The 25,954-nt window shown below is 39.9% G+C and overlaps 1 protein-coding gene across 15 annotated transcripts in view; it reads left to right on the top strand.

Annotated features, from left to right (window-relative positions):
* The window catches only part of PIEZO2 (piezo type mechanosensitive ion channel component 2), a 314,755-nt gene that overhangs the window by 212,659 nt on the left and 76,142 nt on the right, over nt 1-25,954 (top strand). For 7 of the 15 annotated variants that reach the window (XM_080379005.1, XM_080378997.1, XM_080379010.1 and 4 more), the window contains 12 exons: nt 984-1,115; nt 2,155-2,193; nt 4,002-4,140; nt 4,539-4,675; nt 6,772-7,008; nt 12,430-12,553; nt 14,187-14,437; nt 15,099-15,247; nt 15,996-16,169; nt 19,473-19,514; nt 23,770-23,802; nt 24,141-24,373. In XM_080379005.1, the coding sequence (XP_080235131.1) occupies nt 984-1,115; nt 2,155-2,193; nt 4,002-4,140; nt 4,539-4,675; nt 6,772-7,008; nt 12,430-12,553; nt 14,187-14,437; nt 15,099-15,247; nt 15,996-16,169; nt 19,473-19,514; nt 23,770-23,802; nt 24,141-24,373 (1,690 nt within the window). Of the gene's footprint in view, nt 1-983; nt 1,116-2,154; nt 2,194-4,001; nt 4,141-4,538; nt 4,676-6,771; nt 7,009-12,429; nt 12,554-14,186; nt 14,438-15,098; nt 15,248-15,995; nt 16,170-19,472; nt 19,515-23,769; nt 23,803-24,140; nt 24,374-25,954 lie in introns of those variants that run through there. The other 8 variants (XM_080379006.1, XM_080379004.1, XM_080379009.1 and 5 more) reach the window with 6 other exon arrangements.

Here is a 25,954-nt window from a genome sequence, read left to right as displayed (position 1 = left end):
TAGCCCGTCTACCTCTACCACACAGTTCAGTATCATTCACAGACTTTGTGTGGGTGCAATTCCATCCAGATAGTTTTGAAGATACTGAATAGTACCAGACCTACCACCAGTCCCTGAGGAACTCCACTCATGACCAATACCATTTTGACCTAGATCCATTACCTGCCTTCGAGCAAGACAGTTTAGCTAGTTCTCTACCCATCCTGTGGTCCATCTGTCAGGTCTGTATCTTACCAGCTTGTCAGCAAAGATGTTGTGGGACAGTGTATCAAAGATGCTGAAATCAAGGTAGCTGACATCCACAGCTCTCCTTTCATCCGCTCAGCCAGTTGTTTCAGCGTAAAAACCAATCAGGTTACCCTTGGCAAATCCATATTGGCTTGCTCCAGTCATCTTGTCTGACATGTGAGCATGAGCACACAGGGGTATTTTTATGGCTTCATTTAGAAGCAGGAATAGATGAGCCTAGATGGATGAACAGCACTGACTACTTTGTTACATACTGAGGCATGGATTGGTGAATTAGGTTAACCTTTAATGCTAGATACGTATGCTCAAAAGGTTTTGATCTTTTCATTTGTTTAGTTGTTTAGTGAAGCAGAGTTGGCTTTTCATGTATATAGGCAGATGAGAAGAGTGAATTTTTTTCAATACACTACCTTGAAAATTAGACATCTTACTAGCTTATGGTATGACTGTATAGTAAGGTAAGGTAGTCTGTGGAGGTGTTGGTAATTCTAGTGTCTTGTAATTATCAGGAAACATCTTGGCATTGATGAACTAAGTCATAGAAAAGATCTGTCATCATTTCTGAAAATGTCATCCTAGTAAGAGTCATCTGTCACAGATCAAGCACGATAGGTACTAAAAGATGTTTCAAAGTTATACTTTGGAGAGGGAGCATCAGTTAGGGGAAAATTAAATTCTTTGAGAAAACTGTTATTTAGAGAGCTGTAACTAGTCTTGTCATTTATATTGTTTAGCAGATGCCTGATGAAGAGAAATCTGTTAGCAGGGAGGATGACAAAGAAATAGCCTGCAGCCCAATTCCAATGACAGCGGAGAGAAGACGAAGTCTGTGGTATGCAAGCCACTATACAACTGATGAGAGAAAAGTAAGGCTGGAGGGGAAGGGTCTCTGAATTAGTTGTTTTTTAATCAGTCAGTTAATTTTATCACAATTACTTTGAAATTAAGGGAAGCAGCATTATATAGGTTGTAAGTAAGAAGATCTTCATGTGTGATTATATAAATCATGCACAATATCAAGGCTGTGTGGCAGAGTAGGAATATATTTTGTAAAAATTAATGAAAAAACCAAGAGTCAGTGTAAGGACCTGAAGAAAGAGCATGCTCTGCGTTTCTGGCTTCCACATTTAATAAGTTTAGGTCCAGGCTTTTGGCATGAGGCCATTATCTTTGTGCAAAACAGCAAGAAAGTCTGCTGATGTAAAGCTCTGATCTGCCGTATAACTACTAATTAGCACTGTCATTAGTAAGGGGGGACTGCTAGCTTGCCTTCCTCCAAGCATACTGGTGTCCTTGTTGGATATTCTCAGCAGGGCAGTTAAGGAAGTTTGTGTGAAAACTCCTGGAAAGGTCCAGCTTTCTACCATCTGTCCTCATGAGCCGTAGTGCGAAATTTCTTTTGATGGGTCGCAGTCAGATTTGGGCTATACAAATCTCTGTTGAGCCACATATACTCAATCCCCCAGAGCTCAGGCAAATGAATGAAGTATCACATTTTATAACATTTCATGGAAAGTATTTTTTTAATTACAGTAATTCTAATGATCATTTAAAAACTTAGTTTTTAAGCATTAGATCATTAGAAAGACATTAGAAAGCAGTTAATCAGTAATGCCATACTGATTAATTCTTTGACCTAGTATCTAAAATCTCAATGCAACGTTCTCAGTTTTGGTTTTGAATTCACGAGAACATAGTGTAAATTTATGTCAATGCCATGGCACAGTAAATATCATTTTATGGAGCATAGTGTACAATTCTGCTGGCTTTTTAAGAATTCTTTCTGAATTTCTTAGTGCAAATCTGCAAAAGTCACCCAATATGCGTGCATGTATTCAAAAAGTTAGACTTATTAATGCTTGAGCCATGCTTCTTTAATAATTTGTCTTGCATTGCTTTTTGCAGCTTCTGTCAATGACCCAAGATGAATACAAGCCATCGGATGTTAGTATACTACTAGTCTTTGTATTTGTAATTCTTCTTAATATGTGTAAATACAGATTACACTAATACATAAAGATAAAACCTTAGGTGACATTTTTCAAACCTCTTTATTTTTGTTAGCCTACCATTTACCCTATAACTTTGATTATCCTAAATATAATTGGGTTTTGCTTCTTTAATAATTGCACTGAGAAACTGTTTAGCCCTAAAATTGATTGTTTGAAGTTAAACTGCTTGTAGTAGTACCAGCTGGCAAGCAATCTTTGCTATTTCGTTGAGTTATTTAAACCATAAAAGATACCAGAATATGCTTTCTAATGCAAGTTGTCTTAAAACTTGATTTAGCTTCTTTGCTGTAATTTTTTCTTTCATTCGTGTTGAAATGCTGAGGCCCTTAAAGCATGACTGGCAACACATGAGTTCAATTTACAGATTACGGAAAATCCAAGTCTTTCTTTGAACAGACAGCAAATGATCCATTTATCTTGACTGCTATAGACCCTAGCAGACTCTGAAAGCAGAAACATCCTCTGTTCACCATGCACAGGAGAATGGAGGTGCAGTTGAAGTCTGGGAGCAGCTATAACCAAATCTAAATGTGCTTCACAGCCTGTGCTTGGTGTGGCTGCTGAATATAACTGAACATAACCCAGATACTATTCTGAAATATTCCACACGCCTGTGCATAGTTTCAACAGGCAAAATACGCTCCTATCTCACAGCCTAAGCAGAAGTCAGTCTTCAGGATGTGCTACCATCGGTAACCCATTGCACATGAATTTCTGCCAATACAAGAGGTATTTATGCTTGTGGTTGCTGGAGCCCTAATTCAAACAAGCACAAGGGCTGAAATTTAAGCCACAGAAATCAAACAATGAAAGAGTACTGAATTAGTACTACCAAATGGCATACATGTAGCATCAAAAACAATAATTACCACAACTGGTTTTATTAATGGCAGCAAATTTAGATCTCACCAGTACTATTTTAAAACTGAAAGTAGTCTGTAACCATTGTTTTCATAATTAGTGGAAATAATTAGATGCGAACTAAAGCCTGAAAATCTTGATGTATTAGTTTGCATAAGAAGGAGGATGAAGTTTTGGTTATAGCTTTAACTTCAATGCAGGACGTATAATGATACTTTCCTAGCTGGGCTGTAAAAAGCCAGTTTAACCTGGGAAAGGCAGTATGTCTGCAGATGGGCTCGCTGAGTTACTGTTTGTATACTGAGCCATGTGATCAACCTTAGCCTTCCCCAGCTGTGGATGTGTTAACTTAGTCCACCTTTGCAGGGTTTGTTCTTTCCATTTAATTTCATGGGTAGGACAGACCAAGAGCGTGCAAACAGTTATTTGCCATGGCTCAGCAGTAACTTAATTGCTTTTGCTTATGTATCTATACTTTTATTCCTTTTCAGACTGCTTGTGTATAAGTTGAAGTGTTACCTAATGCAATGTGACATTCTGGGAATTTGAAAAAAACTTGAAATCTTTCAAAGGAAATATTTACAAAAGTTCACAGTTGCAGCAGCATTTTACGGTTGCTAAAAAACTGCATGGAAACAGTTTTGCGATTCTATTGATATTGCATAAAAAGCTAACAACAATTAATTTTGGAAGCTGTTACGCGCTAGTTTTGCATGCAACATGACTAAAACATACCAATTGCTTTGGAAGGAAGTAACTGCAGTTACTGGTTAAGCTCCTTTAACACTGGCAATTCAACAGTAGCGAAGCACAGAAGTAGGTGTCACATTGTCCTCAGAGCCACCCTAAATGCAGTGCCTCTCTCTGATGTCCTGGCAGGTGCTGCTGGTAACAGTGAATGGGAACCCTGCTGACTATCACACCATCCACCCCACACTGCCATTAGAAAATGGGCCAGCCAAAGCAGACATGTATTCAACACCACAGTACAAATGGGAGACTTCGGATGAAATGTCAGGTAGTGAATTGCCTGGGAATTACCCTTAGTTCCATATTTTTTCTTATTCTGTATCTCCAATCACTGCCTTTAGCATTTATTTTCATTTTGTAAAGTTCTTTGGCCTGTTGAAGTTAAATAATTTCTGTTGCCTTACAATGATGGCTGACCATACAGCAATTTTGTAAATGGGGCTGTAGGCATATACTATCCAAAATACTTTGTCTACCAACATAGTGATTGCGGGTTTTGCTTTACTGTGCTCAAATGTAATTTTTCTTTGGCTCCCATCTTTAGCTTGCTGATTGCTGTAGAAGTATCCATCAGAGTGTTTACAACTGAAATCATTCCAGGAGAGAGTGCATATACTACTTTTAGACCAGCATGAATTGCAAATAAGAATTTCTTTTTCTACTTAGAAAAGGAAGAAGAGGAGGACGAAGAGGAAGAGGAAGTTACTCAGGAGGAAAAAGAAAATGTTAAATTACATGCCCTAGTCTCTGTGTTTCAATTTATCATGAAACAAAGTTACATTTGTGCTCTGATAGCCATGATGGTAAGTAGTGGCAACAACAACAAACCACAGAAAAACCCAAACAAAAAAAGCTGTTAATTTTACAAATAAACGTGTCTTCTCAATGTTTTCCAGAAAGTAAACTCATTCATTGGTTTTCAGTAAGTGTTTGCATCAGGGTTAGAAAACATCGATATGGTGTCTGCATCAGTTTGGGTTTGTTTTAGGTTATTAATGCATAATTTCCAGGCCTTTTAAATAAATAGGGCAACACATGGAGTTCTGGGTAAAGTGTCACATTTCCAGGACTGGGAGCCCTGGGTTTTGTTGTCTGTTGAATGTCAGAAAACCTGAAAAATCAATTTCTATCGATTCCCAACCTTCTCCATAAGCAGGCTTGTCATGCTTTTCCTTAACGCAGAAATTTGCCTACAAAACTAAAGCATTTCATAGTGATATAAAAAAATATATCTATATAGTTCCTATTTCAGGTTGAAACATGCATCCTGTTACTCTTTGAGAAGAAAAGATCCTGTAAAGCCTGGTTTCCTACATTGACACAGAAAGTTCTCAAGGAAAATACTATGTACCAAGCAAGATTTTGCTGTTGTTTTACCTCCCTTATTTGTCTTTCTCATGTTGTTGCTTGCTTTTAAGCCCACTTTATGCAAGTACCTTGAGCTACACTGTAACAAATTTTCAGCATAATAATTAGATCTCTATATTCCCAATGAAAGCTTTGGTTTTACTGTTTTGGAAAGGTTTCAACTGTGATGAAATTAACCATAAAGCTTCTTGGCCCAATTTTGCATTAAAAATGGTAAAACAAATTAGCTTGGCTGCTTTTTGTTTGCATAAAGTTTCAAACTGTATTTGCTGTCCTTTAACAGGAAAAGTTTCTCAACTAAATAAAGCAGACTCCTTGTGGAGAATCTGGACTGACTTGATGCATTCTGAGACATTAGCAAGTAGTTCTTTTTGTATTGACACAATGCCTCTTTTTCCTATTTTTTAAATTCACATTGCTTCATATGGTCTGCATTTCTGTTTTAATTAATTTCTAGAGTCATATCTCTCCATATCAAAGGAAAATATATATTTGAAGAGTTTTCTTGTAGTTTAATATTGAGACACTACTAGCTTTTTACTTAGTGATACATCACTATTTTATATGACCCTGATTCATTTATGAATTTATGATGTGATCTGTTGCACGTTTCATTTATACCATAGCCAAAGACAGCTCAGTGTAAGTTATTTTCTTATATGGGGACAGAGAAATGCCATATTAGTGTTTTGCACATACCCTTAAAAGACATAATTTCCAAGGGGGGGATGGAGCTAAACTGTTCGAAATACTCTTAATGTTTCAAGCTTTTCTATTTAAATTGAAAAGGAATCTGAAATGTTTTATTGACAGTCATTCTGTAGTTAAACCAGCATATCTATAGCTGAATTTAGCCCTAAATTGATAATGTAATGTTAATAAAAAACACTGAAAATCCCATTTTCCCCATGTTTTTAATAGAGCAGTTTTCAGTAATGAATTTCTGCAAGCTATAGAAAACATTCTGGAGTTGTGTTTCAGGTAATCTAATGTGGTTAGCATAGTCTAAACGTTCTTGAGATTAGGTGTGCGCAGTGTGTGCATACCACAGCCTTCCATTTGAAATTGATTCCCAAAAAACTAGAAGAGTGTGGAGTTAGCATAGTTGTGTAAATCTTTCCAAGCCTTGAGTTTAGTAGCCGTTGAATACGTTTTGCTATTCCTACTCTGAATTCTTTGCTGCCCGTTTTGCAAGATCTTGCATGCCCAAAAGTTAGCCTGTATTCTCTATCTCTTTTAGTTTGGTGTAATGAGAAGCAACAAGTCTGCTTACAAACCTTACCAAGGTGCCATTAATGCGCAACGCAGGGTTCACCCTCAGCTGTGGGCTTAAGAATCCACTTTCTGCATGTTCCCCAAGGGTTTTATTGTAGCCGGCCCATCAGGTGATTAACATGGGTGAAAAGTCTCATGACAATGAAAATGTGTGCAAAGTCGAGAAGCATAAGTTAAATGTAACTGGCAGTATGCATCAGTGTCGTTCCTGAATGTATCTCTGAACATTTTTATATCTTTTTCCTCCTCCTGCAAGGCGTGGAGTATCACATATCACAGCTGGTTGACTTTTGTGTTACTCATCTGGTCTTGCACATTGTGGATGATTCGGGACCGAAGGAAATACGCCATGATCAGTTCACCATTCATGGTTTTCTATGGAAATTTACTGCTAACACTGCAGTATATATGGAGCATCGAGCTCAAGAATGATGAGCTTCCTCAAGTGTCTGGTTTTTTAGAAAGAAAGGAACCTGGGGAGCTGGCATCAAAGGTAGGTGTTACAAACAGTTGAGATTTATTTATGAAACCACAAAATATACGGTGATAAAAAAGTGTATCTCTTGGCATTTAAGAATGAGTCTTTAGTATTCAGTATAACCATGCTCAGTAGCAGCTTTACAATAAAGGGTAAGGCATTAAAAAATAGTGTTCAGAAAATTGTTTCTTTCATATTAAGCTAATACCAAAACAAACATTTCAGACATCTTTGTGGATTTTCATGCTAATTCTGTAGAAAATTCTTGGTGGATGGAAATTGCTCACTTGTTTAGCTCTGTAAACTGGATGCAAAACTAAATGTGACTTGATTTGTTAGACTGATGCACATGGAATGTCAGGTCTGTCTCTGAATATGATGGCAACCGGAACTGTGGTGTCGTTGCAGTTACCAATACTGCTCACTGCCTTGTGATTTGGCACAAGCAGCAGTACATAGCTGTGACTAAACTTTAATTCTTTATCCTTACACCTGAAGCAGCATGAGTTGGAATCCATTTCAAGTCAGAAACAGAAGAGTTTGTTGACCTCTGTGCATGATAGATTTTTTTTTTTAGTTTGATGTCTTGAAAGCACTACAAAATGCATTTTATTTGGCAAGTTTGCTTCTGGGGAGGGAACGAGCATAAATAGGAAGCTGTTTCCTAGAGTACCCAAGAGGGGCATCTCAGTGCATCTAGTTGGCACGGCTTTCCTTGCACTAAGTGAGTCACTTCCCTTGTGACTCCTAATTACTATTTAAGGTGATTCTGTAAGTGATTTTTCATATTGGCAGTGCCCTTTGGACAACCATTTCTGGGTCTTTAATGCATCTGAAAACCTGCGAGTGCTGTATTATTTCTCTCATAAAGGTTGGGCCAGTTTAGTAAGAGAGCTAAAGTTCAAGGGGTTCTGCAAGAGAAGTTCTACAGTTTGCCTCAATAACTTGTTAAAACTCTAAGGAGTTTTTTTTTTTAAAGAAAACATTGACACTGTTTCTTATTAACTATATCATCAAATATGTTATCTAAAACTAGCTGGTGTCAAGAAAGGGAACTGTTGAGTATATATTATGATTTGACCACCCTCATAAAACCATTATAAGATGTCTGGTGGGGTCTCAGGCTGAATATGATGTATTGTGTAAATTTCACAGAATGAGTGAGGCTGAAAAAAACTTCTGGAGGTCATCTGATTCAACTCCCCTAACTCAAGCAAGGCCATCTAGAGCTGATTTCCCAGATGGCTTTTGAACATCTCAAATAATGGAGACTCCACAGCCTCCCTGGGTGACCTGTGCCAGTGCTCTGTCACCCTCACACACACACAAAAAAAATGTTCTTTGACATTCAGAGGAAACCTCCTGTGTTTCAGTTTGTTCCCATTGCCCTGTCACTGGGCACCACTGAAAAGTGCCTGGCTTCGTCTGTTTTCCACTCTCCCTTCAGTTATTTATAGACATTGGATGAGGTTTCCGCTGAGCTTTCTTTTATTCAGGCTGAACAGTCTCAGCGCTCTCAGTCTTTTCTCATAGGAGAGATGCTGCAGTCACTTCATCTTCATGGCCATTCAACTGGACTCTCTCCAGTATGTCCATGTCTCTTGTACTGGGGTGCCAGAATGGGACACAGCACTCAAATTGTGGCTTCACCAGTGCTGAGTAGAGGGGAAGGATCACCTCCCTCAACCGGCTGGCAACACTTCTCCTAATGCAACCCAGGATACTGTCAGCCACCTTTGCTGTAAGGACACATTGCTGGCTCGTGTTCAACCTGGTGTCCGCCCAGACCCCCAGGCTTTTTCTGCCAAATTACTCACCAGATGGTCAGCCCCCAGCCTGTAACAGTGCGTGAACTGGTTGTTCCTCCCCAGGTGCAGGACTTTGCAGTTCCTGTTGTTGAACTCCATGCTGTTCCTGTTAGCCTATTTCTTGAGCCTGTTGAGGTCCCTCTGCATGGCAGCACAACCCTCTAGTGTATCACCCAGTCCTCCCAGTTTTGTGGCATCAGCAAACTTGGTAAGTGTACACTGTGCCCCATCATCCAGATCATAAATGAAGACATTGAACAGGACTGGGTCTAGTATATACCCCTGGCATACATCGCTAATTACTGACCTGCAACTAGACTTTATGCCACTGATTACTACACTCTGAGCTCAGTCAGCTGTTCAGCCAGTTTTCAATCCACGTCACTGCTCATCTAGCCCATACTTCATCAGCTTGTCTATGAGGATCTTATGGGAGACAGTGTCAAAGCCTTCCTGAAGTCTAGGTAGGCAGTACACACTGCTCTCATCTACCAAGGCAGTCATTTCATCACAGAAGTTTATCAGGTTGGTCAAGCATGACTTACCCTTGGTGAATTCACACTGACTATTCCTGGTGATTTTCTTGCCCTTCATGTGCCTGGAAGCATTTTCCAGGATTAACTGCTCCATCATCTTAGAATCATAGAACAGTTGGGCCAGAAGAGGCCTTTAAAGATCACCTAGTCTGGCCCCCCTGCCATAGGCAGGGACATCTTTCACTAGATCAGGTTGCTCAGAGCCCTGCCCAGTCTGACCTTAAACACTTCCAATGATGCAACATCTGCAACTTCTCTGGGCAACCTGTTCTAGTGTCCCACTGTTGTAGTTAAAGTCCAAATCAGTTTGCCTCACACAGGGCACCAATTGCCACAGCACAGGCAAAACTAGCAAGCTGCAACAAGGCTTTTACCATTAGCCTGATTCTACTGCCCATGCTGTTTCCCCTTCCTCCAGAGGCCAGACCACACTGCTGCTCCTCCACCCAACCCCTCTCCCACACTCCTCAGGGCTATTTAACCACTTAGCAGGAACGAGCTACAGCTGCACATCATCCATGTCAACCAACCCACTGCCTTCAAGGCAAGGCCACAGCTGCATGTTATCAATGCTAACCAACCCACTGCCTTCATTCCTCTACATCCCACCACCTCACCTTCCCAGGGATCAAGTTGAGGCCGATGAGCCTATATGCTCCATCTTGCCCTTATTGAAGACAGGAGCGTGACATTTGCTTTCTTCCAGTCTTCCGGCACTTCTTCCAGTCACCACAGTCAATCAAAGCTATTGAGAGTAGTCCCTACAATGACATCTACCAGCTCCCTCAGCACTCGTGAGTACACCCTGTCAGGACCTATGGATTTACGTATGCTCAGTTTGCTTAAGCATGCCCTGACCTGGTCCTCTTCCACCAAGGGTGTGTCTTGCTTCAGACTTCCCACAGCCTTTGGGACCTATGATTCCTGAAGGCTGGTCTTCCTAGCAAAGACTGAGGCAAAGGGGGCATTTGATGCCTCAGCCTTTTTCATGTCCTGCATCACCAGGGCCCTTTCCCTACTCAGCATGGGCCCACATTTTCCCCAGATTTCCTTTTTCTGCTTATGTACTTACAGAAGCTCTTCTCGTTGCTCTCAGCATGCATCGCCAGACTCAGCTTCAGGCCTTGGCTTTTCTAACCATGTCTCTGCAATGCTCGGCCAGTGCCTCTGTATTTCTCCCAGGTTAGCTAGCTCGTCATCCATCCCCAGGCAGAGCCCGCGTGTTCCAGCTGTGCTGTCATGCAAATCGCAGCTCCACCTCCACATCTTCCTGGCTCATGCTTCCTAAAGAGTCTGTATCTCTCTATGGCAGCTATGCAAGCTGTCACACCCTGTCTCTGTGACAACAAGATCATAGCCCTGCACAGAGGTCTCTAATTCCTTGTGTTTATTCCCCATGCTGCATGCATTAGTGTACAGGCACTTCAGAGAGGCACCTGGCACGCTGATTTCCCAGAAAGGATGTAGAAGGTTTCCCCATAATGGTGCCTTGAACACATTTTCTTGCTTACATACAAATATTTTCAGTGACCCCGCATATACCCTGTTTTGTTGATTATGTGTTTCCTTTTGTTCATATCACCCCAGACACCCTTTGCTTGTCAGCCCTCTCAAGGCTGCTAGTAACTGTCCCTCCTTGTTATTCCTAGTTTAAAGCCCTTTGAATAACAGTTGAATTTAAATAAAGATTTGATACTGTATTCTGCAAAGAGAGGAAAATAGAAAGAAAGGTACTGTAATTCTTTCTGCATAATTTTCTGCATGCTATATGTGTGTTTCCTGGTCTGAAAAGGAAATAAGAGGGATACTGTAGAAGGTGACTGAAAGTATTTGTTTGATCTGCAACCCTTCAAGTCTTTTCTTAGAGCTAGCTCTGGCTCTAGAAATGTCAAAAAGAACAAGGCATAAATCCAGGAGGGAGATGGAGCTAATTGCTGCAGAACAAATCTGTGTTTTACAATATCAAAAGTTCGTGTTGCAAAGGCCAGAGCTTCAGAAGGTATCTGGAGAAGCTGTGACAATTCACAGAGGCTGAAAATCTGCTGTAGCTCACAGCATTAACTGTAGTGAAAACAGCTGTCGCTAGCCTGGGACCTCTCCTTTCCCCCATTAAGTACTTCCACGTTAGATGAAAACCAGGAGAGTTCTTTAAATTGTACTGCTTGACTTGTCATTCTGTTGTGTGCAAAATACTTGGCTCTTACATGCTTCCTATTTGAGATTTTATTCTTGCTAAGTAGTCAAATAAGTCTTGTTCTGCGCTGCTGAAATCAGTGGAAACCTTCTAGAATGTATGTAGAATCAAGTGTGTGATGATTAGGCATCAAAGCTGTTTTCTGAGTTTTGACCATCTCTCAGTATTGCAAGCGGTTAATTTAGCTTTTTGCAAAACACAGAAATGCACTTTTCATTAAATATCCTTATTTGTTTCTAAGGTATCCGGCTGTTATTGAATTATCATATCTTAAAGCTCCTCAAAGAATGAAAAGCCATCTTAAATCTTCTAACTGCTCCAAATGAAAGGCATATTCAGTTGACTGGGTCTTATGTAACTTAACGGCATACAAAGAATTTTCTGATTTTTAAATTAATTGCATGTAAGCACCTGAAGTACCAAACCTCCTATATTAAAAGATTTAAGATATACAAAACTGTAATAATGACAATACACTCACCTACATGTTCTGCTTCCCTGAAAAAAAAGGGAAAAAAAGAACAAAAATGAACACATGGGAATTATACCACTCGATACATAATGAGAAGATCCTTAATCTTGTAAGACAGTAGTTAAAAACTGAACAGAATGGGATAGAATAAAATCGTATAGGCATATGCCTTTAAGAAGAGATGCAGGATGGTAAGTGATTAGTCAATGGAAAAGTGCAAATGAAATAAAGTTGGTTTTAATGCAGGGTGTTTCCTAAGTGACTTAACTTTTACAAAGATGCACTTTGATGCTGATGCCATCAGTGCCATTTTCTGATGGACAGAGAAAACAAAGGCATGCAGTATTTTTTAAAACATATATGTGTATTAGTAGGACATAGGAAATACAATTAGTCTGTTGTTTTTGTTTTGATTTTTGTTTGCAGATTCTTTTCACAATTACTTTCTGGCTACTGCTTAGGCAACACCTCACTGAACAGAAAGCACTTCAGCTAAAAGAAGCTACTTTATCTGAGGTCAAAGTTGGAAGTGAAGAAAATGAAGAAAAAGGTAAAGCCAGATCCAATTTAGTCCTTCAGTCATGATAGAAGTTCTGGTTACTGCATTTCTGTGATGCTGAAAACAATTAACAAGATACCTGTTAATAGCTAAGAAAGGTATTACAAATTCTGTGAGCATCTATCTCTAGGGATATAAAATAAAACACCTTTGAACTTTAGAAAGTCAAATAAAATGAGAATTCTCTTTACTGGAAGGTAATTAAAATGACTTATTTGAGAAATATCACAGGACTTTCAAATAATCTGTTTACTCCTGTGTCCCTAACTCAAACCAGCAGGTTAATTGTCCTAGGAGCTTAACCACAGGGGGAGAAGAGTTTATGTAGGAAAAATCAGTTGCTAAATTCCTTGGAAGTTGTGTTTGTGCATAAAACTTGCACAGAACCAGAAGCTAAGCTACTCATTTTAATGGGAAACTAAGCATGTGTATTTTCAGTGCAGAGGTTCATGCTATCGGAAGCATATCTGAGAGCAAAGTTTACTGCTACAGTTTCAACTCATCTAGCAGCTCGGTGGCCTGTTCTATCTTTTGCTACTGGGCACATATTCCCCCAAACTTTCCTTGCCTGTTTCTTTCTCTCTGGATGCTGATCTGAACAAGTTCAACTCACTGAAATGGTAGAAAGCCAGCCCTGGAAGCAGTGATGGAGTTTCCTGTTTGATTACTTACAGTATTTGTCTCAGTAAAATATCTGATCAGAGTCAGAGCTGGATACTGCAAGGATATGCAAAGCAAGAGCAAGGAAAGTGTCTGAGAAAGAAGAATGGTGAGTGGGACAAAAGGCAAGCCTTTTGGTGCTGAAGTCTCCATATTCTCGATGGGAAGAAAATTGTTACAGCTGCACGCTATGAGTTTGACAAGCCCTGTTACTTAGATACTTGCTCATGTGCTTGCTATTGGGGGGACAGTTACCATGCCCTCCACAAGCCTCACAAGGTTAATAATAAGGGAATCCTGACCTCTTCATACGGCAAAAGCAGTTTGTCTTTTCTGCAGTGGCTCAGGTACAGCAGAAGAAGCTGGATAAGTGGTAGTTTCTTTGAAAAAGGGCAGTGTTAGTGCAGCATTTAAAGTTTTTTAAGCTTGTTTGGGTTTATGTTAATGTTTTCTCTTGCTTGTGGTTTTTGGAGGTAACCACAATATTCTCTGAAGGTTGAAACTCAAGATGAGAGTTTCAAACTCAAGATGAGAGTTTAAACTTTAAACTCAAGATGAGAGGTTTCTGGTGCTGCTGGTGGTTTCTTTGTTTTCCAGTTTAAAGGGTTTCTTGCCTGAGAGTATAGGTATTGCTATGGAAAGTGTTTTGACTGTTATCCGTTACACAACCCTTAGGCTCTCATTTTCTGCTACAGCTGCCTGCATTTCAGACAAAGTGAAGATGGGTGTCTGGTAAGGACGTACAGCTATGCCTTGTATGGCTCCAGGAGCAGGTTGAAGCTCGTATGAGGTTAAAACTCTCCCCTGCTCTGGACAAGTGTATGATTCAGAAATACAGTCTCATGTGAATATTGTGGTTTAAGTTTCTGTGTTAAGTGTGCAGAAATTTTACTTTCCACCCATTTCAATTCTTACTAAAAGTTTCCAGAAGAGACAGAGGCCAAATGTGACTCTGTATTTGCAGAAGAGGAGTTGCAAGAGGGTGAAGTGGCACACGAACAGGAGGAGGAGAAGGAGGAGGAAGAGGAGGAAGAGGATGATGAGGATGAACAGGATATTATGAAAGTCCTGGGGAAGCTGGTGATGGCTATGTTCATCAAGTACTGGATTTACGTCTGTGGGGGCATGTTCTTCTTTGTCAGCTTTGAGGGTAGAATTGTCATGTACAAAATCATCTATATGGTACTGTTTCTCTTCTGTGTGGCTCTCTATCAGGTAAGTGAGAACTGTGTTAACTAAATTTTGTTCTTGAATACAATGGTTCATACCTTTAACTTGGTAATAAGTAGTTCCAAACGCGATTCATAAATGGTATGTTTGTTCTTTAGTTAGATACAACATAGTAAGGTCATTTGAAAGGGTTAAGACTAATCCTCCTTTGGCTTTTGATTATAGTGACAGGCAGAGTGCACATAAGTTAATGCACACAATACATACCTCTGCTCTGGGATGCCACCCCACATCATCGTGAGCTTTGGAACCTGTGTGGGAAAATTCTGGGCTTGTGCACATCCAAAGTAGCCACCAGTTCTTGTGACAGCTGGTGCACACAGCTTCCACACCCCGATGAGCATGGAGTCCCTTTCTTCCTTAACTTTCATCCACATTAGGTGATGAAACTGCATGACTGAAGCTCTCCCTGGCCTTCATGTCTGTGACCGTGTCCCAACAGACATTTTTACACAAAAATCTGTACTTAAGTGCATGTGCATCAGGGGTAGAAACTGTATCGCAAAGAACTGTGGCTGCCCTTGGATGGTAAGCATTGTTTACATTAGGCCAGCTAGGAAAAATAGTAATCACCTTTGGTTGGCAGTACTTTTATTCATGTCTTTGCCTTCAGCTTGTTTCAGCATCTTTAGTGTGTGATTTTCAGGTGCACTATGAATGGTGGAGAAGGATTTTAAAGTACTTTTGGATGTCAGTGGTTGTTTACACGATGTTGGTACTTATCTTCATCTATACGTACCAGTTTGAGTCATTCCCTGGGTTGTGGAAGAACATGACAGGCCTGGATGAAAAAAAGTAAGTGTTTCTGATTAATTTCATTTTTTTTCTTTGGACTTTAGTGTTCAGTGTGCTGGCACGGTCTGAGAGTAGTCTTTCTCCTTATGGGGGAAAAAAGTCATGAGACCATCCCCAGGCGTAGCTGACTAAGGGCTCAGCTCTGAGGCCACAGTTTTATTGGTGTAACAATAGAGATGAGAAAGGGCATGAGAGGGGTTCAAAGAGTTGTATTTCCTCCTATCTGTTGCCAAGGCCTTGGCATTGTCTCCAGTACAGTGCCAATACTTCTCTCTACCTCCTTGACCACAGGAACAAGGTCCAGAGAGAGATTAAGGGTAGGTTTGTAGGATGTCTAGAGCTGATGAAGGTGGACCTGCCCTCCTGCTAATGAGGAGGGTTGTGCTTCTTCCTCCTCTTGATGTGTTGGGCATTTCTCAAAAGGTTACGTGAGAAAGTATATGCAATATGAGTGGATCTCCAGTGCAGGAATTTCAGTTAGAGATGACTCAATCTGGTTCAAGAGATCTGTGGCAGGGTTGGTTCATTTGACTCTGTACATTACAGTATCTCTCTACATTACTGAGTCCAAATGCAAGATATTTGCATTGTAAAACTTGCTGGGTTAGAAGAATTTTAAAAAGCAAAAATACATAACAAGTACCAGCCCCTTATTTCCTATTGCGAATGATTTGTAGTAGTGTCTCATAGCAAGAAAAAGATTTTGGTGTGGAAGGGTGGCTTAGTTGCTTCCTGGTTTTCTTTCCAGATTAGCGGACCTTGGCTTAAAACAGTTTTCTGTGGCTGAGCTATTCACACGCATCTTTATCCCCACCTCCTTCCTGCTGGCTTGTATCTTACACCTTCACTATTTCCATGACCGGTTTCTCCAGCTCACTGATTTGAAAGCCGTAACCAGCAAACAGGACAATACTATTTACAGGTAAAGAAACAAAATAAATGGAGTTATTGATTATCTGTATAAATATGCTGTTTCTGACTGCCTTGTAATGATCACATTTCACTAGATGTCATTTGCCTTTGCTGTGTCTACCTGATTTAAAAAGGAGGTGCGCAGTATCCAGCGCCCTGCTTAAACAAATGACAACTGAAGTATCTGTCTTCCCCCCACTTCACCCTACACACTGAAGTTTTTCATTTTGGGGTATGTTTTCAAAGCTACTAATGATATTTAAGTATTTATCTCATTGTCTTCAACCTTTAATGAGATTTAGATGCTGAATTGCTATGTGTGCCTTTTTGTAAGTCCTGTCAATAGTAGGAAATAGGCTTTTAATTTGGGGCTCTTCTGGTTTCCAGAGCCCATTTTGAGACCCAAATGACGATTTGGAGATCTTTGATGAATACCACAGTTACATTGGACAATTAGGCCTTTTTGTAAAGTTGAACTTGAAAAATCCCAAACCTTTGGTCACTTTTTAAAGCACTGACCCTTGGCTTTTCTAGCTCTTTGAGACATTCAGTGATCTCATGCAGAAGTTCATTAGTGTTTTTTCATTAGTCTGGCACCTCACTTTTCCTGCGTTGAACTCTTCCATATTCTCCTGCATAAAAACATGTCTGGCCTAGGATCCTGCTCCAGGAGCACAAGAGAAATAGTTTGATAGTACATAGTGTTATATTATGTGATGACATTTACTCTAATTCATTGAAGAAACCAATTCATTTAGACAGTACTTCTTGGGTGTTTACCTGTCCAATGATACATGTAACTCAGCTGCACATCTATGAATGCAAACTAGCTGCATAACATCACGTATACCACAGTGTGTTGTGTTTATCTTAACAGAGAATTCTGCTCTAGGACTTGCTAGATTTACAAAACCATTTCAGATATTTTTCATGCATTCAATTTAATATAAAGCTACTTTACAGTGTATGTATGGTACAAGTGTGTTTGTGTCCCCTATCATCAGTGCATGAGAATAAGCTCTACTTTTACAGAGTGCTTCTGGTTTCTGTATTTAAGTAATTGCTAAAACCAGAACAAATCCAAGTTGACAAAGTTTCCTAACAATGTTGTGGGGTTTTTAACTTACATTTTACAATGGCTGTTTGCATACATAATACCTTTGTCTTTTTGCTTTTCTTGAATTGCTAAATGTGATGGTAGATTCAAGGGCCCTTTGGAATGGCCTGTGAGCAAATTTTCTTGTGAAGCAGCGGGTGCACGTTAACATCTCTGAATGAGGCAGTCAAGCCCTGAAACCAGAGCCCAGATAGGTGCCAGAGCTGAAATGGAGGATTGCTCCTGTTCTGAGGCATCTGCAGGAATGCATTACAGTTTGCAGTAACTGTGCAAGCTCTTTTGTAGCCCAAACGTTGCACTTGTGCTGAGTAACATAGAAACAGCTTCCACTGATCCAGTAGGCACAAAATGAAAAAAAAAAAAAAAAAAAACAAAAAACAAACCAAAACCTAAGGTGCTCCCAGGATTTAGATGGGTTCATGGTACAGTACACTCTGCCTGTGAAACCTCTACTTGCAAGTCTTTCTATTATACATGAAAGATACCAAAATATTATACAGCTATCCAAATGCTGGCATGAAAAGAATCACTGTGACTAAAGACACATCATTCCCAAAGGACAGAAGCAGTGATACTAAAGACACAAAATGTTTTCAGTGCCTTGTTGAGAGCAAAAAGTTTTGCTCAGATTAAGTAGCCTTGAGATACAGTGCTGAAAGTAAATATTCATTGTCACACCAGGCTTCTTGCTACAGTAAAGTGGCAGGTGAGGAGGATTGTGTGAGATCATTGGCTTTTCTGTCTTGCTACTGTAATGCTATTTTTTTAAGTCTAAATGTGCATTAGATTATATTGAGCTGTCAGATAAGTAGCTAGATATTTTTAATTCTTAAATGTGGCATATGTGCTACATTTGCCATTTTGCAGTGTTTCAGAATCACACTTACCTCATAATATCATTTGTTCCTCCTCAGAAACTTCCACAATTGTGTCCAATACCCAAATCAGAACACTTTTTCTGGTTTGTACTATCATTAACACTGCCTGCCATATGAAGATCCAGCTGGTTTGTTCCCTCAGTTTGATCAGTCAGTACTGAGCATCAGCTGACTTTATAGTTCAAAGCTTCTGGATGAGAGCTCAGCTGACATTTGTATTGATGATGCATAAAGCTGGATAAGAACTAGCACAACAACCAACTCCAAATCACCAGTAATGCTAGCAATAGAAATAAGCTGCAGGGACAATTAAAACACAGATTAAAGACTCATGGGTATGTGCAATTTTCTTAACAAAGCCACTAAAACTTAATTTTCCCTTTTGCTTTGAAAACTGTAGCACTGATTCAACAGCTAGTTTACCTTTCAAAACTGCTTTTATGCTGCTACTTTGAAACTGAATCCTAGTTTTGAGTAAGCAGACAGAATTCAATGTTTTTAATAGCAAACTTGTTAAAATAACCACAGCAGTTGAGAGCTAGTCATGAAAGTAATAGGGACAAGAGCTCCAGTTCCTCCATCTGCCCCTGAAAAGCCATGTATAATTGTGGTATTATGTTTGTGTCTAACTGAAGAGTCCTGTTAAAATTGCTGAGGCCGTTCATGTATTATGGTGCTGCTTCACATGAGCAAAGTTTGCAGAGTAGGTTCAAGAGTAAGGCACTGCCAGCCTCAAATAGAGGGGACAGAAACTGACACATTGGAACTGGCAGAATGAGGCACTTCTCACTATTTTTAAAGATGACAGAACTGATTGTCTCAATTTTACACCTGCAGGAGAAATAAAAATCCTCTGATTAGGACTTTGCAAACCTATTTCCTTGCTGTACTGTGAGTTATGGTACTGCAGAGATAAAGGCTGTGAGGTAGATAATTTCTATGGTATGATGCTCTGTCACGATTTCTTTTAAATAAAAGAAGTAAAATATCTGTTTAAAAAAAATATGGATATTCTAAGGCTTACTTGAGAGAAAACAGTAGAGGCTCTTCTCACATTTTGGGGACCATGAAAAGTACCTGTAGTTCTAACTGAAGTTTCATATGGTCTAAACATTGAAGTACTGCATTTGTAAGCTTCCTAGACTTTTCACTGCATGGTGTGTTAAGCTTTCAGATTGTGCTTTGTTATGACAATGTGTCTCTCTTGGTAGACAGGAAAGTGCATTCATTCCTGTTTAACAGTTTCCTTTTCTCTCTCTCTAATTCATTTCCCATTTTCATCTCATGCATTCTTGTGCTTTCATCTCCCACTTCATAGTCACGCCAAAGTCAATGGCCGTGTTTATCTAATAATAAATAGGTGGGTACTTCAACTTTTCCTTTCCTTTAAAACAAATGTATCTTAACGTTTTTCTTACTTCTTAATTGCCTTTAAAAAAAAAATGTACTTGCTGTACACTTTGCTGCATACAGTACTGTGAAGTAAACAGGGAAATAATGTTCAGGTATTGTAGTTTCCTAAAGCTGGTGGCTCAGTTAATACATCTCTCCTGCATATTTATACCTTGTGAGTTCATGTCCCAACTGGGAATTCTCTTAAATTTTGCCCATGCCTCAATACTGGAATAATCATTGCTATTTTTAATTGGCTGCAGACATACTTGGTTGAGGAGGCTTTTTTATTTACCCTTTTTTTGTGCATGGAAAGATGCATGCATGCATGCACGCACATACACACATCCCTGTCTTCCTCACAAGCACCTAAGAGAATCTGAAGGCCAGGTCAGTGAAATGTGCGGTATGTATTATGAGTCTGTACAGACTGAGATTTCCCAGTTCAGAGACACAAATGGAACATGAAGTACATGGAAACCACTGCGTGCTAAGGCTGTTAATTCATGCGCTGAGCTGGGCGCTACAGGATCCAAACTGCAAAAGCCAATATTGCAATCTTCATCATCCCTGTATAAATGACATCTTGAAAACAGTTTCATAAAGTAGGTTTCTTTCAAAATATTTGACTGGAGTAAATGTGGGCTTTTGTTTAATCAGCTCTGAGAGCAGGAGGAATTCTGAGTTTGTTGTTGCTACTGAATATAAACAGGAAAGCCAAGAAAATCCCTAGTTCAAATAATTGTGACTGCCTGCTCTAACAAGAAGTTAATTTGTGTGTCGTGTCACACTCCTTCTTCAGATGTCATCACATAGTATAGGCCAGGGTTCTTAACAGTCCACCAGAGTAGAAACCTAGTCTGTAAGAAGCCCATGTGTTAGGGATCAGCAAGGACAGGCAGCTCGGTGAGGGCAGGCAAGCCAGGAGCTAAGGCTGGGCTCTCACCCACTGGGAGTCAGGAACGGGAACCAGCAACTGAGGGTGAGGATCAGATCCGGAGAGAGTAACAAGTGTCAGCCACAACCTGGTGAGCTCCCAGCAAGTCCATAGAGGTGAGCCAGACTGGTGGTGAAGGCAGGGAGTCAGTCTATGGATCAGGCTTAGGGTTGCGTGGAAGCATGGGGGCAGGTGCAGCCACAGCTGCGATGCAGCCACAATGTGCAGCAAGAGCCTCAGCATGAAAGCATCTCCTAAAGACAGGAGAGGCACAACTGTGCTGAGCCCTCCTGACCTGTCCACATATCCTGACATGTATCCACCAGCTGGCCTTGGATGCAGGCAGAAAAGCCTCAGGATCCTGCCAACAGAGTATGGCACTGTGTGCTCGGTTTGAACCTCGCACACTGAATCTTCAGGGGATGGGTCACTAACATTCTGCAGAGCAGAAAGCTTTCTATTATTAAGGCTGTGCGTGACACATACTTGGGAAATCATTTTGGGCCACAAAGTTTCAAACAATTCATAAACAGATTGCAAAAAAATTATCAAAGGCAAAAGATGCTTCGTAATGCATCCAGTAAGTTGTTATTAATTAATCTTCTGCTCTAGGAAAGTACAAATAGGTGAAAGTACTAGGAGTCCAGTGAGAACCTGGGGCACATGTCTGATTTTGGTGCCTCTGAAATTGCTTTGAAATCACCTAAAACTAGATCTACCAGTATACTTGGCATTATTGATACCCTATTGAATGAATTTGAGGGTAAGAAATGCTCTCAGTTAAAAGCATTAGTGGTTATACCTTCCAGGCATGTTGTCTGCATTATTATTTAGTTATTTCTCTTCCTAAGTATCAGACACAATATCTCTCTGTTATTTTTGATAATTTCCCACCGGTATGCAGTTATCAACCTGAAGTTACATCTGACTAGCTGTGACACCTATATGGGTAGCTTGTCTTAGATATTCTAAACCAGTGTAGGTTTTATATCTGAATACCTCATGATATCGTGTGATCTTGTAGTGGGGAAAAAAAATATTTTAAAAAGCGGAAAAGCAACCCTAGCAGTAAATGAGGAAGTTTGGGAAGAAAGATTCCAAGTAGACTGGCTTTCTGAATAGTGGGCAGGACTTTTAGCCTTGAGTCTCCTGAGCATGCGGTCCCATGCTCAAGCCTACTGATGCTGATAGAACTAAGCAGTGACATACTGAAAACTAAGCTCATACTGAGGCTTTGTCAAGTATATATATATTGCATGTACCCATCTTTATAACCCCATCACTTCCTGGATCTCCTGGATACGACTGGGAGTTATATGAATAAGAGAAGTTGAGTCCTCTCATACAAAATCCTATAGGATTACTGTGTTTCTGTCCAGTTTATGCTGAGGTAAGTCATTAAGTCCTTGATTTACACCAGTGTGAGTGTAGATTTTTCCGTTATGGGGGTCAGTTGGGAAGATACCTCATTACAATCAATGCAGTTACATGTGTGCAAAACCTGTCTGATTATATGGATGCCATATAATGCCATCTCATGGCACATTGCCTTTTAAATGGGCTCTGATGGTTTATGCTAACTGGGGATCCCTATAACATTTGAACTGCAACTGAAAATTCATTCTCTCTTCTTTGTACATGACCCTCCTTTTGGTAATTTGTTAGAGTTGTAGGTAGATATGCAAAGTCACTGTGTTATTTTAGGGAATATTATTGTTCAGTCATTTTACAGAGATTTGAATATCCTTTTAGTATGTGTGCTAGCTTAAATATGAAAATAAAGTATATGGGACAAAAAGCCCTATTTTCAGATGCCAAAGCTACTGAATATATTGTTGAGTGTAAGAGACTTTCAGATTGTTGGACACTCAGGTTCACTGCCTAATCCATGATACGGGGTTTTAGTAATCATTATCATGAATGTATTTATTCAGCAAGATTTGTTGGTGCTTGACTGTCTTGTTAAACTTCTACTTTTAAACCACCTTTTCTGCTTTTTGGTAATTGATACGGTATTTCTACTTCAGGACTATTTACTCAAATTTCTGTAATTTTTCCCTCATCTGAGCCACCAAAGTTTCCGTCCTGAAGAAACTGCAACTCCCAGATATTTGAAAAATAATTCTGCTTGTTTGAATTTGTCATTGACTGCTTAGCCTATGCTCACATTTTTTAATGATCAGATGGGTAAATCTAGGTTTTTAGTTTCTTGAACTGTAAAAATCCTAGTTAAAATTGGCAGAGTTTCCTGTCTAAATGGTAATAGGCCAGAATTTTACATCATGTAAAATAAATCCCTGAGATGGTACTGTAGCGTATTAAAGTTAGTTACATTAGTCCAGGAAGTCTAACAGGTGCTTGAAAGTATGCTGAGTGTAGTAATTTCAACAGCATAACTAAACATTTAGTGACCTGATCATACAGATATGCACTTGCCAAAGCGAGACTTTATTGCAAGAAGTCATATTTAAAGGGACTATTTATAGCAGTAAGTGCTATGCTCGGCAAAGCACATAGAATCAGGGAATTAGGAAAAGTGGGTTTTCTGCAAATATGGGAGGTGAGTACCAACAGCACAGCTGGGAAAGAAAAAAGAAAATAGCCAAAGCCATAGGAGAATGTCTCTTTTTCTCAGTAAAGAGAAGTTATGTACTGAATAAATCTCAGAAAAAATGGCACCGTGGCAATAGTGAAATACCATTTTTATGTTAAATCAGTTGTATCTCAGTTTTTGTAGTCTGACAGTTATTAATAGTTTTTAGTAAGAGACAGTTAGAAATCTAAGAAGAATTCTCAGTGAGATGTAGAAAAGAGAGAATGAATGGCACTATCAAAGACAGACGTGATAAAATACACTGAAGCCACAGCCATAGAATTTTTGCTTTTTTTTTTGCTCCCAAACATACAGCTGGAAGAAAATTTTCAAATTCCTTGGCTCCCCAGCTGCATCATTAAATTAGAAGAAGGTGGAAATGAATTCACAGTAATCGGTCAAATACCTGTGATGATTGAGCTGCATTACTGACAGCATGGTACAACACTGACCATGTTTAGCGCTGGTGTAAATAGGTTGGCCCCTTTCCATCTGTGCTGCAATTCCATGTTTCTTTATAGAAGCGCCCTGTGAATGTCATGATGGCATGCTCTTGGCATCAGAAGGCTTCTGCAGATGGAGTAGAACGCTTTATGACTTGTGATGTAGCATGACATATTTGTTGATGACCTTCTTCTGTAACCCCTCTGTTCTCATCTCCCTTTTTCTTTCTGTTCCAATTACTTTGAGCAGCCTCAAGAAAAAAATACCAAACCACCAAAATGAGTAAGTCCCCTATGAAGTCATGAAATGTTTCCTCTTAAACAACGTCATTTCATGCTTCTACATCTTAAACTCTGACCATTTTCTCCAGTGGGGAAAATGTCAAGTTTAAGTGTCAATACCACTCATTACTAACTAACCACTAGTACCTGAGTGAGAAGTAGTTACTAATACATTCCAACTCAATTTGCAGTGTGTGTTTGGAGAAAATACAAGAATCATTAACTTTTCCACTTCTAAGGCATTTTCCATGAGCAGTTTATTTTTTCTAATTATCATCTTGAAAAACACTACGATGTCATTACTGCTTAGTTTGCTGACACGCTACTCTTTACCAACAGACTGGTGCACCAAGATGGAAGCCTGCCTGACATAACTATGATGAATTTAACATCCAGCAGAGAAAAGGAAGAGGATAAAATGCTGGAAGAGGCTGGTGAGAAAAGAATGGAAGAGCCAGAGGGGGAGGGAGGGAAAGGGAGGGTCGAAAAAGGAAAAGAAGAAGAAAAGGAAGATGAGGAGAAGGAAGAAGATGATGATGAAGACAATGAATCAGAGGAAGAAGAAACTACAGGTAAGCTCTTCAGATTGCAAATTTTGCCTTCCTCAGCCGTAGTTAACAGTGGCAACAGCTGGTTCATTCTTGGTCATCCCTGCTCACTTCAATCATCAGGTTTTCCTTCTAATTCTATGTACAGTATTTGCCAAAAGAGCCTAAACTGAGCAGATGGTTACTTGTCAATTATTCAACAGGCTACAGTCTCTTCCAGGGAAAAATTGTACTGTTTCTGTAGGATGCTGTGAAGATGAAAACAAAGGAAACCCCACGTCTTTCTTCTAGGTGGTCTGGGTTGGATTAATAGGCAGTTATCTGAAATCCTAAGAACTTCTTTAGAGTGAAATCGCTTTATAATAAAGAAAATATACATACATATTTAATCTCTGGTGCTGCATGCTTTCAAGGCACTCCACTCCAGAAGTCCCAGAGGCTTTGCTTCATTATTCATGTGCACATTAGTGTCATATTTTTCACTTCTGAATATGGAATGTATAATTGATGCCAGATGAACATAAAAACGCTTAAGGGCAGACATGGGTAGGGCTGATGTTGTCATCCTTGATGAGGATGAACTCCTATCATGAATTATTTCTGTAACTGTAAGATGTAACTGTAACATGAATTATTTCTGTAATTCTAAAATGAATTATTTCTGTAATATGAGCCATGAGTGAAAACCAGGGAAGAGCATTTAACATCCAAGGAAGCTTTATTGTTTGGAAGTGGCCTTACCACAGGTTTAGTTGCTCATGCCAATATTCACAGGACTGTGGCACATAAATAGGGACAGGGTCTTTGTCAAGGCAAAATGGCAGTACATCTCACTCAGCTGCCCCGGGAAAGCTGAGCTGAAACTATTTTGCCTTTCCTGGCTGGGATGTCTTCCCTCACAGAGGTGTTCATGGGCCATGGAAACCTTTCTTGGCCGCTGTCATGCGGTTTATGAGGGGTGATGAGTTTGTTGCAGTCTGGCCATCCCTACATGCTGGAAGGCCTTGGGGACAGAAGCCAGCTGGTGGAGGTCACCCTGTGCAGCCACGCATGCAAGCAGGGAAGTAGGGAGCCACAGCCTGCTCCCTGGAGCCCCTTCTGCACCGCAGCAAGTGGAGCTTGGCAATAGCACAAGGTGTTGGCTTGCCATGTGTGATCCATCTTTAAGCTGTACATGCATTTATTTCTACCAAAGAGTTATATCATTTTTATATAGTCATGTGGCTGGAGTTTTGACTTCAACGTGTTGATGTGTGCAGACTTTATTACACAGTGATGTACAGTTTTTCACTGCACACGGTTAGGTATGTATTTTATCCCCTGTCCCTGTAGATGCATGTAGTGCCTGGACATGCTAGACAGAGCTTGCTACAGTACCTTATTTGCCTGCTCCACTTAACTGGCACTGTCTGGATATACCTTGCGTGGCAGCAACACTGCAAATGAAAATAAATGCAATGAAAGAATGAGTAAGAACATCTAATTCTATAAATACTTTCAAATACACTCATTTTGCCTATAAAAGCACACATGTAGGATTAGAGTTCTATAGCTTAATTAGTTTGTCAAGTTTAAGTATGTACTTATGGAATTTACATCACTCAG

Source organism: Falco punctatus, assembly GCF_963210335.1.
Source record: "Falco punctatus genome assembly, chromosome: 3".
Taxonomy (NCBI): Eukaryota; Metazoa; Chordata; class Aves; order Falconiformes; family Falconidae; genus Falco; species Falco punctatus.
This window is presented reverse-complemented; position numbering and strand designations above follow the sequence as displayed.